This window comes from Dermochelys coriacea, chromosome 11 (genome assembly GCF_009764565.3).
Source record: "Dermochelys coriacea isolate rDerCor1 chromosome 11, rDerCor1.pri.v4, whole genome shotgun sequence".
NCBI lineage: Eukaryota > Metazoa > Chordata > Testudines > Dermochelyidae > Dermochelys > Dermochelys coriacea.
Window position 1 is genome coordinate 45,680,259 of NC_050078.2, and position 12,681 is coordinate 45,692,939.

The 12,681-nt window shown below is 39.1% G+C and overlaps 1 protein-coding gene across 1 annotated transcript in view; it reads right to left on the bottom strand.

The window, feature by feature from the left end:
• TTN (titin) overlaps positions 1-12,681 on the bottom strand; it is a 311,927-nt gene that overhangs the window by 16,799 nt on the left and 282,447 nt on the right. Inside the window, exons 266-283 of the mRNA XM_043504858.1 lie at positions 12,187-12,483; positions 11,490-12,077; positions 11,099-11,401; positions 10,677-10,973; positions 9,633-9,920; positions 9,239-9,538; positions 8,832-9,134; positions 8,395-8,700; positions 6,518-8,284; positions 6,112-6,408; positions 4,597-4,884; positions 4,202-4,501; positions 2,053-4,119; positions 1,647-1,949; positions 1,254-1,559; positions 874-1,164; positions 455-754; positions 56-361 (exon numbers count right to left, since the gene is read on the bottom strand). Of these exons, the coding sequence (XP_043360793.1) occupies positions 56-361; positions 455-754; positions 874-1,164; positions 1,254-1,559; positions 1,647-1,949; positions 2,053-4,119; positions 4,202-4,501; positions 4,597-4,884; positions 6,112-6,408; positions 6,518-8,284; positions 8,395-8,700; positions 8,832-9,134; positions 9,239-9,538; positions 9,633-9,920; positions 10,677-10,973; positions 11,099-11,401; positions 11,490-12,077; positions 12,187-12,483 (8,907 nt within the window). The remainder of the gene's footprint in view (positions 1-55; positions 362-454; positions 755-873; positions 1,165-1,253; positions 1,560-1,646; positions 1,950-2,052; positions 4,120-4,201; positions 4,502-4,596; positions 4,885-6,111; positions 6,409-6,517; positions 8,285-8,394; positions 8,701-8,831; positions 9,135-9,238; positions 9,539-9,632; positions 9,921-10,676; positions 10,974-11,098; positions 11,402-11,489; positions 12,078-12,186; positions 12,484-12,681) is intronic.

Here is a 12,681-nt window from a genome sequence, read left to right on the forward strand (position 1 = left end):
TATGAGGCATTATGTTTAATAAGTATTAAAATATATTTTGAATTTAACTACTTACATGATGGCTCCTTGCACAGGATAGATTGAGAAGCGTCACTCGGTTCACTGTTCCCAGCAGCATTCACTGCAGTGACACGGAACTGATATTCACTATGTTCCATTAGACCTGTAACTTTCAGTCTGGTATCATAAACAATGTAATCTCTGTTGACTCGTGTCCAGCGTAGACTTCTCTTTTCACGTTTGTCTACAAGATAGTTGCTAATCTCACTGCCACCATCTGATTCTGGTTGCAGCCACTGAATAATGATGTGCTCCTTACCAATACCCACTGCTTCAGGTGCACCGGGTTGTGACGGAATAGCTGTTGGTGTTCAAAAATATGAAAAAAATCAGATTTTTTTTCAAATATGAGAAAATTCCATAAATGCTGGAGCTAAAAGATGAAAGCACTTACTGAAAGAGTTTCTAGCAACAATGGCTTCTGTTTCAAGCGGAACTCCTGATCCATACTTATTGACAGCTCTCACACGGAAGATGTATTCATTATTTTTAATAAGTCTTATCACCACACATGATAATGTTTGGCATTCAGCCTCAATAATAACCCAGTTGAGCCTGCTGGTTTCACGTCTTTCTACAATGTAGTGGGTGATTTCTGCACCTCCATCTTCATGTGGAACATTCCATGCCAGAGTGCACTTCTCTTCAGTTATTCTGCTAATAGTGATTTTGCCTGCACATGGACCAGGTGAATCTGAGTAGGGGTGAACAAAGGTGTAATTATCAGTGAAAAGCTTCTCTCTCTTTTTTTGTAACTATAATTGTGAAATCTAATGAATGTTCACAGCAAACCATTATCTATGAAATACATACCAAGCACTTTGACAAGGACTGAAACTTTCTTTGTTCCACTGGCATTTTTAACTGTTAGTGTGTATTTTCCGCTATCACTTCTGTCACAATACTTGATAACTGCAATGGCCCGTTTGCTGGTGTACTGCAGAGAGATCTTTTCACACAGGTCCAATTCTTTGTCACCTTTGGACCAGAAGACCTTTGGTTCTGGTTTCCCACCAATGGCTGCATCAAGAACAAGATCAGATCCAGCCCTTATGGTCACAATTTCTCCTTGCAATCTGGCATCCAGCTCAGCCTTTGGTGGTGCTATCATAAGGAGATAAAAACATTAATATTATAGTATTAAAACTGCAAGCTATACAATATTTTAAATGACCCAGGAAAATGTTTCTTACAATATTCATCTTTGCAAGTGACAGCACCAGTAGATTCAGATCCTCTGCTGATTACACCAGCTGCATTCTTGGCTAATATACGGAATTCATATTCTTCTCCTTCACTAAGAGCTGTCACAGTAAAGCAATTTTCTGAGACAATGGTATAGTTGCATTTCAGCCAGCGTCCATCTCCAGCTTCGTTATATGGTTTGCGTTCTATAATATACCCAATAATTTTGCTGCTGCCATCATAAAGTGGCGGAGACCAACTCAATGACACTGTAGACCTTGTGACATCTGTTACCTCTGGTCTGCCTGGTGGATCTGAAAGAGGACAATGTAAAATGAAAAATCTAATTCCGTTGTTGCTTAAATAGTAAAGAACAAATATACTCTAAAAGATACACTTACCAACTGGGTTTTGAGCCACTACTGGTCTGGAAGCTTCACTAGCTTTGCTCACACCAGCAGCATTTAGGGCATAAACTCTGAATTGATATTCCAGACCTTCCACTAGTGCTGTGACTTTGTAGTTACATTCAAAGGATGGCACGTTGTTTTCCTTCACCCAAAGAATGGTATTGCGCTCTTTCTTTTCAATCCAGTATCCAGTGATTTTGCTGCCACCATCATGATATGGTTCCTCCCAGCGAATGGCCATGGCATTGGCAGACACAGAATAGATCTCTGGCCTGGTAGGTGGACTTGGTGGGACTGATTGTAAAAAGCAAGAGAAAAAAGTTAGATATTGCCACTAATTACATAAACCAGAAAAAATAATTTTTTAAAATATGTATGTGTGTATGTTTGTTTTTACCGAATGGATGCTCAGCAACTATTGGTGTGGATTCCACGGGCTTGCTGACACCAAATCTGTTTTCTGAACTGACCCGGAAAGCATATTCCATGTATTTAGTGAGATGAGTGACTTTGATCTGTGTACGTTTGACACTGGAATTTATCAGCTGCCATGCTGTTGTACCAGATTCCCGTTTCTCAACTATGTAGTTTGTAATATCAGTGCCACCATCATCTTCAGGTTCTTTCCATGACAATACACAGGATTCAGCAGAAATGGATGATATTTCAATAGGGCCAGTAACTGCACCTGGTCTTCCGATGACAACCACTGTGACAGCAAATGTTTTCACACCGGCTGTGTTCTCAAGTGTCAAATAATATTTGCCAGAGTCACCTCTCATGCTGTCCTTCACAATCAATGTAGTTCTATCCTTTGTTATCTTGATGGTCACTCTATCAGTTTCCTTGAGTCTCATTTCTTCAAGTTTCCATGTTACTTTTGGAGTTGGTCGCCCACTAATTGGTATATCAATAGCAAAGGTGCTTCCAGCTTTGCAAGTTATAAGTTGTCTTGTTATTCCACTAAGATCTGCTGTTGGTTCAATCTGTGGCTCTTTAATAATAACAGAAGAGAAAGCTTCTCTTGGCTCACTGTAGCCTGCATCATTCCTTGCCCTGACCCGGAACTCATATTCATTGTTCTCTAGAAGACCTTCAACTGTGAAAGTAAGTTGTTTAGTTTGACCAGCTTCAACCCAATAGTCAGATCCCTTTTGTTTCATCTCAAGAAGATATCCAGTGACACGGCTTCCACCATCATGGTCAGGTTTCAGCCAAGCTAATACTGCAGAAGATTTGGTAGTATCAATAATATCTAGTCTCTTTGGTGGAGCAGGCTCCTCGGTGGCTACAACTGGATCTGTTAATTCACAGGGTTCGCCTACACCATATTCATTTTCTGCTGAAACACGGTAGTAGAATGGCACACCTTCTGAAAGATCAGTGACCTTAAAGATTTGACGAATACATTTTGAACTCACTACCTGCCAACTACGACGGCTTGCTTCCCGCTTTTCCACAATATAGTGATGGATGCGGGCACCTCCATCCAAAACAGGAGCATCCCACATTAAAGTAATAGAACCCCTGGTCACATCCTTAAAGGTAATAGGACCTGGTGGGCCAGGAGTGTCCAGTACCTTGACAGTAAATGTAATAGATTTGCTACCACTGATGTTTTCTACAGTAAAGACGTATTTGCCAGCATCATTTCTATTGCAGTTCTCCACAGTCAATGTGCTGAATGAGTCAGTTATGTGAATGTCAGCACGCAGGTTAAGGTCTGAGTCTGCTTTAGACCATGTAGCAGTAGGAACAGGTTTGCCTAAAAAGGCAATAAACAGCCGAATAGTTGCACCTGCTCTGACAATGTGAGTCTGCTTGAAGTTTGCATCAATATCAATTTCAGGTGAAGACAGTCTGTCAGTTGCTTGGATTGTAGCAGGAACTTCACAGCTTTCTCCTTTGCCTGCACCATTGACAGCACTCACTCGGAATTTATAATGTTCACCTGCTTCTAAGTCGGTGACAGTATATTTGGTAGCAATACAAGTCTCTGCATTGACTTTATGCCACTCTCCTAAGTCAGCTTTGCACATTTCAATGATGTAGCCAATTATTTCCATGCCGCCGTCAAAAACTGGCTTGGTCCATTCCAAGCTTACACTTGTCTTTGACGTATCTGTCACTTTTACAACAGTAGGTGCACTTGGTGGGTTTACTGGCTCTCTACATTTAATCAGCCTTGAGACAGCACTTGGAGGTCCTACTCCTGCAGCGTTTTCAGCCATAACTTGGAATTCATATTCATTGCCTTCAGTCAGGCCAGTTACTCTGTATCTTGTCTCAGCAATAGCTCTCTTACTGGATACTTTGACCCAGCGGACACTCTTTTTTTCTCTTCTTTCCAGGATATACTGGTTGATTTCATTTCCACCATCGGATTTTGGCCTAGCCCATGTGAGTGTGATACTGTCTCCCGTTACATGGGTAGGCTCTGGCATACCTGGTGCATCAGGAACAGCTGCAAAATGAAAAACAGCTTAGAAAACATGCAACAAAAGTTGGTAATTGCGTAATTTGTTGAAGACATAAAGGAAACTTACTGTATGGTATTTGTGCTATAATTGGATCAGATTCTAGTGGCCTGCCAACACCAAACTTGTTAACTGCAGAGACACGGAACTGGTATTCATTGCCCTTTATTAATTTAAGTGCCGTGTAACTGGAGGCTTCACAGTTATCTTCAACTAATGCCCAGGCAATCCTACTGGTTTCACGTTTTTCAATCACATAGTGGGTAATGGCAGCACAGCCATCATTAGCTGGGGGCTCCCACCATAATGTCATCTTCTCTCCAGTAACATTTGTGAATCGTATTGGTCCACCAACTTTTCCTGGGGTATCTGTGATAATAAAGCATCAGAATTATAATTTACTTGTGCTGCCACTTACAATGTAAATATTTAAGAATAGCTTACTAAAAATATCTACAAAGTACCTTGTACTCTGATTGTAATATCTGCTTTTTTGGTGCCTGATGCATTCTTGGCTTCTACCGTGTATATACCACGATGGTCCCGAATGGCATCTCTAACAAAGATAGTGCTATATCCAATAACGTTCGTTATTTCAATATTCATCTTCTTTTCAATCTCCTTTCCATCCTTAAACCAAGTCACTTGAGGTACTGGACGGCCTTTGATAAGAACCTTAAGTCTAATGCTCTCTCCAGCCTTAACAGTAAGGCCTTCAAAGTGCTCAGCACCGAATTCAATTGTTGGAGGAACTAAGAAGAAAGATAAAATAAAGTATATACATTCAGTCATATTTATCAAGGTATTCATTCCTACTAAACAAACAATAATAAAGGCATATATAGACGCTCTCTTCTGATTAGAAAATTCAGAATTTTTAAAATGTAGGGATCAATATTATATTGTAAGATGTCCTATCTGTAATTTTATATCCTAAGAATTATTTTTTCTATGTTAATCCACTCGCCATCATATTAAACCATAGGTTAAAATATTAATTGAAATGTGTTGGTGCAACATGCTGAGCTATTTTAGCAATTTGCATTTCTAAATTCTGCATAGCAACAAAACCATTACCTAACCTAAGACAGACATATCTTTGCAGCTGCCACTTGTAAACCACAGAACCTCAAATTAAGGCCTTTGGCTCTATTTTAAAGTTATCTTTAGTCCCTGTATAATGACAGGTTTCAGAGTAGCAGCCATGTTAGTCTGTATTCGCAAAAAGAAAAGGAGTACCCGTGGCACCTTAGAGACTAACAAATATGCTCTAATAAATTTGTTAGTCTCTAAGGTGCCACGGGTACTCCTTTTCTTTTAGTCCCTGTAGTCAGACTTAATTACTGTGAACACCTGTAAGGCACCACAGCTGTTAGAAGCTCCTGCCTGACTCAAAAGGGAAGGGGAATTGCAAACCCCTATCCACAGTGGCTCAGCCAAACCTCTCAGGTTACTCAAACTCACCTTGTGATGTGATCTAATCCCAGTTTACACCCATTCTCAAATGTGTCAAAATGTTTTGGAGCAATAGCTAAAACAACATAATGTCTCTGCAATATTCTACTGCCAAAGTTGCAAGAAAGAAAAATAGCGAAACCATAACTAAACGTTAATACAGTAGCATAGACAGAGCAGGACCCCACTGTGAATTCCAAGATGCATTCAATAGCAGAGGAAGGCAAACTCCTCTTCATGATATGCTGAAGGAAAAACTCCTGTGTAGCCCCAAATGTAGCAACTGGTTAAATCCTATGGATCCCTGCTGGATGCTGGTCTTGCATCTAACTCTGCTCTACCTCTGCGTGGAGTGGGAGGGAGAGGTGGGGAAAGCCTGTTGCTCCTGGGAGGAGTGGAATACACTCCCTCTCTAGTCAGCAGCTCATATACCAATATAAGCTAAAAGGTGCCAGCTAGGATTTAGAACCTACCATATAAAAATGCAAGTGTAACATACTAAAATATTAATAAATAATGCTTACCACATTCATCTCTGGTCATGATATAGCCTGAAGATTGTGATGGTGGGCTGACTGTTCCAACAGCATTTCTTGCAATCACTCTGAACTCATATCGGTCACCTGGGCTAAGTCCTGTGACTGTATATTGGCATTCACTGATATCAATAAAATTGCATCTGAGCCAGCGGTCATCACTTCCTTGCCGTTTCTCGATGCTGTAGGCCACAATCTTACTGCCTCCATCATGCAGTGGTGCAGTCCATTTAAGGGTGACAGTTTCCCTGGTGATATCAATATAATCAGGAGTACCAGGTGGGTCTGAAAGGAAAATAATTGCATACAGGATTATTTTTATTATAAACTTTCATGATGGCTAACAATATATTACAATATATGCATTTTCTTAGTGAAGTGCTTGTTTACTCACCTACTGGAGACACAGCCAAGGTAAATTTGCTTGGCTCGCTAACTGGGCTTACACCAGCAGAATTTTCAGCATATGCACGGAATTGGTAATCCAGGCCCTCAATCAATCCAGTAATTCTGTATTCTTTACCAGATATTGGTGAAACATTAACTTTCTGCCACAAGATGCTGTTTCTTTCTTTCTTTTCAACATGGTATCCAGTAATTTCAGAACCTCCATCATAAACTGGAGCATCCCAAGATATTGTCATTCCATCAGCCGTTACATTGTACACAATAGGTTTGCCTGGTGGGCCTGGTGGTCTAAACTGATGTTTTGCTACAACATCTGTTGAGACAAGTGATGGGCTTATTCCATATCTGTTTTCAGCATGAATTCTAAACTGATATTCAGTGTCTTTAACTAGGTTAGGAACTTTGAAAGTTGTCCTAGCAACACTAGAACACACCATTTTCCAATTGGTTTGTGAAGTTTCTCTCTTCTCAATGCTGTAGCAGGTGATTTCTCCTCCTCCATTGTCTTCAGGAGCCTCCCATGACATAACAACACTGTCTGCTTTGATTTCATCTAGCCTTATGGGTCCTTTGGGTTTTGATGGAGGACCAAGAGTTATGACTGTGATTGTAAATGACTTTCTGCAAACTGAATTATCAAGAATTAAGGTGTATTTGCCACCATTCTCTTTTTTCACATTCTTGATACTTAAACTTATTTTGTTTTCAGTTTTCTTGAAGCGAACTTGTTCACTTTCTTTAAGAGGGATGCTGTCCTTGAGCCAGCTCATAGTTGGTCTGGGTTTACCTTTATATGGCAATTCAATGTGCATATTATGGCCAATTCTTACAGTAATTTGTCCTCCAAAGATATCAGAAAGGTCAGCTTCAGGTGTTATTACAAAGTCTTTTACTGTAATGGGTCCAACAGTAACAGCATCGCTCAATCCTTTTTCGTTTTTAGCAGATACTCTGAATTCCATGACAGAAAGCTCCTTAAGTTTTTCAACTTCAAATTCACATGTCTTACTTATGCCTGCATGTGACCATTCTTTTTCTTCAATCATTTTCTTTTCAATAACATAGTCTGATATAATGCTACCACCATCGAAGTCAGGTTTGCTCCACTGTAAGGTAACAGAAGTCTTTGTAGAATCTTTCATGGCCAGATCCTTTACAGGTCCAGGTACTTCCGCAGGTTTCACTGGTTCTGAAGTCTCACAAGGTTCTCCCAATCCATTTTCATTTTCCGCAAGAACTCGGAAGAAGAATGCAGTCTTCTCTGACAGGTTAGTTACCTTAAATGTTGTCTGAGAACACTTTGTTGTAATAGTAGACCAGGCTCTTTTGGTGGCATCTCTTTTTTCAATGACATAATTTGTTATTTCAGAACCACCATTAATGAGCGGTGGCTCCCATATAAGTGTAACAGTGCCACGAGAAACATGTTTAAGCTGCATTTTCTGGCAGGCTGATGGTGTATCAAGTACTTTAACATTCACAAATGAAGATTTTGGTTCACCAACTCCATTCTCGATTGTGAGCATGTATTTTCCCGTGTCATTCCGAGTAACTTGAGGAATAGTAAGTAATGTGGATGATTCTGTGTTCTGAATGTTGCATCTTTCATCAATTCCAAGATTCTTTTCACCTTTTCGCCATATGACAGTTGGAGGAGGTCTCCCTTTGAATGGAATCATTATCTGTACATCTTCACCTGCTTTAGCTACAATGGAGGTTCTGAGAGCAACATCGAGGTCAATCTCTGGCTCCTCTGCAGAAATAAATAATAATAAAATATGAATAATCTGGAAAACAAAATATAAAATTATTTGAAATACCAAAACCCTAAAAATGATAATTAAATCAATTAAAGGTACATACCAAGTATATCTTTAGCTTGCACATATTCTGTCATTTCAATAGGCTCTCCTTGCCCAGCACAATTTATAGCAGACACACGGAAATAATAATTGACTGCAGGTTGAAGTTGGGATACAACATACTCAGTTGTTCTCACTTCTCCTCTAGCACTGACTACAGACCATTCTTCTTGTTCTCCTTCTCTCTTTTCCACTGCATAGCTGGTAATTGCACTTCCTCCATCATAGGCAGGCTTAGTCCAGCCCAGGGTGACAGATGTCTTAGTAGTATCCACAACCTTTAGCTTAACTGGTGGCCCTGGTTTGTCTGTAAAAGATATTAAAATTCAATCATAACATTTATCCTCAGTTATTCCCAGACAATCCCATGAAAGTCCTCCCATTATAACTTTCTTGGCCCTTAAACAATGAGGTGTGTGTGTGTAAGTTATTTCTTACCAATAGGATCTGCAGCTTTGTAGAAGTCAGAAACTTCAGAGAATGGACCTTGTCCAGCTGCATTGACAGCACAAACTCGGAAATGATATTCACTGTTTTCAGTTAGTCCTGTTACTTTCTGTCTGGTGTCACGGATAGTTTCTTTAATAACCTTGAACCAATTTAGACTCTTCTTGTCACGTTTCTCAAGGTAATATCCACTTATTTCACTACCTCCATCTACAGTTGGCCTGTTCCAGACAACTGTCATTGAATGCTTGGTTATCATAGTGACCTCTGGTACACTAGGTGGTCCAGGTGTAACTGAAAGAAAAAAAAAAAGAGAAAAAATGACAGTAGTTCAATACCATTAAAACTAAAACATTCAGTACTATTCAGTTGTATTAGTTAATATACATGTTTCTCACCAAATGCATTTTTAGCTATAACTGGTTCAGATTCCAGTGGGTCACCAACTCCAAACTTGTTCACACCTCGCACACGGAACACATACTCATTTCCTTTGATGAGTTTTGTGGTAGTGATAACACATTCCTCTAGTTTTTCAGAAATTGAAGACCATACTACCCGACTTGTCTCACGTTTTTCAACAATGTAGTGTGTTACAGTTGCACCCCCATCATCTACTGGAGGTTCCCACATTATGGTAATCTTTTCTGCAGTGACTGTCTTGAATTGTATAGGCCCACCTGGAGGTCCTGGCTTGTCTGTTGAGGACAGGAGAAATGAGACATACTTACATACATATAAACTACATTTTAGTTTAATACAATAATACTATTATTCTAATTCAATACATACCAAGTATTTGCACTCTAATGTGAGCTGATGCTGAACCCATGGCATTCTTTAATTTTAATTCATAGTTTCCGCTGTTAAAACGAATTGCATCTTTGATGAGTATAGATGCAAAGTCTGTTGTGTTTTCAATAGACACTTGTGCACTGGTTTGTATCTCTTTGCCATTTTTGAACCATTCAATTGTAGGTATAGGCTTTCCTGAGATGCCAAGTTTCAGCTTAACTGCAGTACCTGCTTTATATTTCACCACATCTGTGTATTCTGGTTGTACATCAATTTCAGGTGCACCTTAAAAGAGGAACAAAAAAAAATAAAAATGGTATAAAGATTTGAAACCACTCAGAGGATTCAAAACCATACCAATATTTTTATTAAGCAATAATAATAGTGGTAATTAATATAAGGCATTGTATAATATACACTATGCAAATCTTGGCAGTGCCTAGATACTATGGTCATAGGTTTTAGATATGCAGATAGGAAAAAAAAGATAGGTCATAGCTATATGTCACATTTCAGTCCAAAAAATTCTCAAACTCTTTGCAAATTAAATAATACATTAATTACATCACTACTAAAAATCATCCACATCTCTGGGGGAGGACTGCAGGTAGGAGGACAAATGGTGCAGCAAACACTGCACAACATTTGGGGGAATGGACGTTTTAGCCAAGGACACTGGGGCAAACCTCTGCTCCTGTGAAAAGTGTCACAATCTTTAATGTCCACACACAGCACAAACAATCTCAATTTCTCAGGTCTTGTTCAAGTGGCCCAAACACAGTCAACTGTATAGAACTCAAGTTATCTACATTGGGAAGATGAAGGGTTCAATCAGCTCTGTTCAGATTGAATCTTTGTCCAGAGAGGCTAAAGAATGCAAACCCAGTGCTTAGAGCATTATGCTAGTCCTCCAGTTTTTAAACTCAGCTTCTTACAATTGTTTTCTAAAGACTAGGATTCAAGCACTAGTTATATGAAACAATTCTGACTTTAAGCCCTAAAGTATCACAAAATATTATTATGTAATTGCAAAACTCTTACCATATGTATCAACACACATGATAGGACCTAAAACATCTGATGGATTGCTAATGGAACCAACAGCATTCTTAGAACAGACACGGAATTCATACTGAGAATTTTGCGTTAGTCCAGATACAGTAAACTGAGTCTCAATGACATTGGTGAAACTGCCCTTTGTCCATCTGCCATTTGGAAGATCACGTTTCTCGACAATATAACCAGTGATCTTGCTACCGCCATCATAGGATGGTTTTGTCCAAGAAAGACTGACAGAAGTCTTGGAAATATCTGTGATACGAACATTTCTTGGGGGTTCTACAGTAAGAAAAAACAATACTATTAATAATTAAAAGCAGTACTAGCATTGTCTGTTGGCTTACTGTATAGGAAAGTGAAAACATTACTGAAAATGGTGATTTTCCCCCCTACAAAGTACATACCGCAAGCATCAATTGCAAGAACTGGGTCAGAAGGATGGCTTGCTTTTCCAATGCCAGCTGCATTTTCTGCATAAACCCTGAATTCATAGATAAGTCCAGTGCTGATGGTGGTGACTTTGAAGTGAGTTGTGCGAATAAGGGTCTTGTTAGCCTTCTGCCATAAAATACTGTTCCTATCTTTCATTTCCAAATGGTATCCAATGACTGCACTGCCTCCATTAGTGACTGGTTCATGCCATCCAACTGTGATGCTCTCTCGGGTGACATTGGTGACCCATGGTGTGGAAGGTTGTCCAGGTGTTGCTAGAGACATTAAAAGAAGCAGTTAATATATCATTTCAAAAAAATTAAAAGCAACAACAAAATGTTATGTGAGAAACTGACGACTTACTGTATGGGAGCTTAACAGTTACACATTGTGAATCAGTGTGGTCACTGATTCCAAAGCGGTTTTCAGCTTTGATACGGAATTGGTATTCTTCTCCTGTTGTTAGCTTCATGACTTTAATAATGCTTCTAGCAACTGTTGCAGACACCTCAGACCAAGCAGCAGTACTTGTTTCTCTTTTCAGTACAATATAGTTGGTAACTTGACTTCCACCATCATTATGCGGTGGCTGCCATTTGAGAGTTACGCTTTCTTCAGTGATATCACTAACAACAACAGGACCAACAGGAGGACCTGGTCTGTCTAGCACTACAATGTTAATGAATGATTTAGTGGTTCCACTGGAGTTGGCAGCAGTGATGTCATATCTACCAGCATCACCAGCCATACTTTCTTTAAGGTTAATGATGATACTTTCTGCTGTGGTTTCTGTATTAAACCTCATGGTTGCTTTCAATGGAACACCATCTCTGGCTAATGTCATCTTTGGCAATGGTTTTCCAGAAATTGGAATTTCAACCTTTAGGTTCGATCCCGCTCTAATGTACACAGTGTTATGTGGGAAGCCCTTCATATCAATCTCAGGAGATTCTGAAAAACAAAACATTTCCAAAACATTAAAAATGTGAGTTTTTAAAATTGGATATTTTTTTAATGTATGCAAACATTTCATCATGTGTTTTAATGTCAGCAGACATACCCAGTTGTTCTCTCACTGTAATAGGGAGCAGGAGTTCTTTAGGATCACTTAGACCAGCTTGATTTTCTGCAGACACTCTGAAGAAATAGTCAACATTCTCTTTGAGACCGTGGACAACATGATGAGTTGTCTTTACAACTGCACATTTAACCCATTTTTGCTGTCCTTTCTCAAGAGCTTCAATGAGGTAGCTCACAATTCTGCTTCCACCATCATGTTCTGGTTTCAGCCATGACAGAGAAATGCTGTCTTTAGTGACACCAGTTACTCCAAGCTTTTCTGGTGGGCTTGGTTTTTCTAAAATAAAAAAGATTCAACATAACAGGATAATTAATACAACATACATTTTCTTTTTACTTTGGCAAGAATGTCATTTGAATTGAGAAAAGTATATATTTTAATTGGAATCTATATGAATAGGTTTTTTATACTTAGATAATTGCAATATTTAAAGTATAAATTATTAATGGTTTTCTCTTATATTTGTAAAACCCT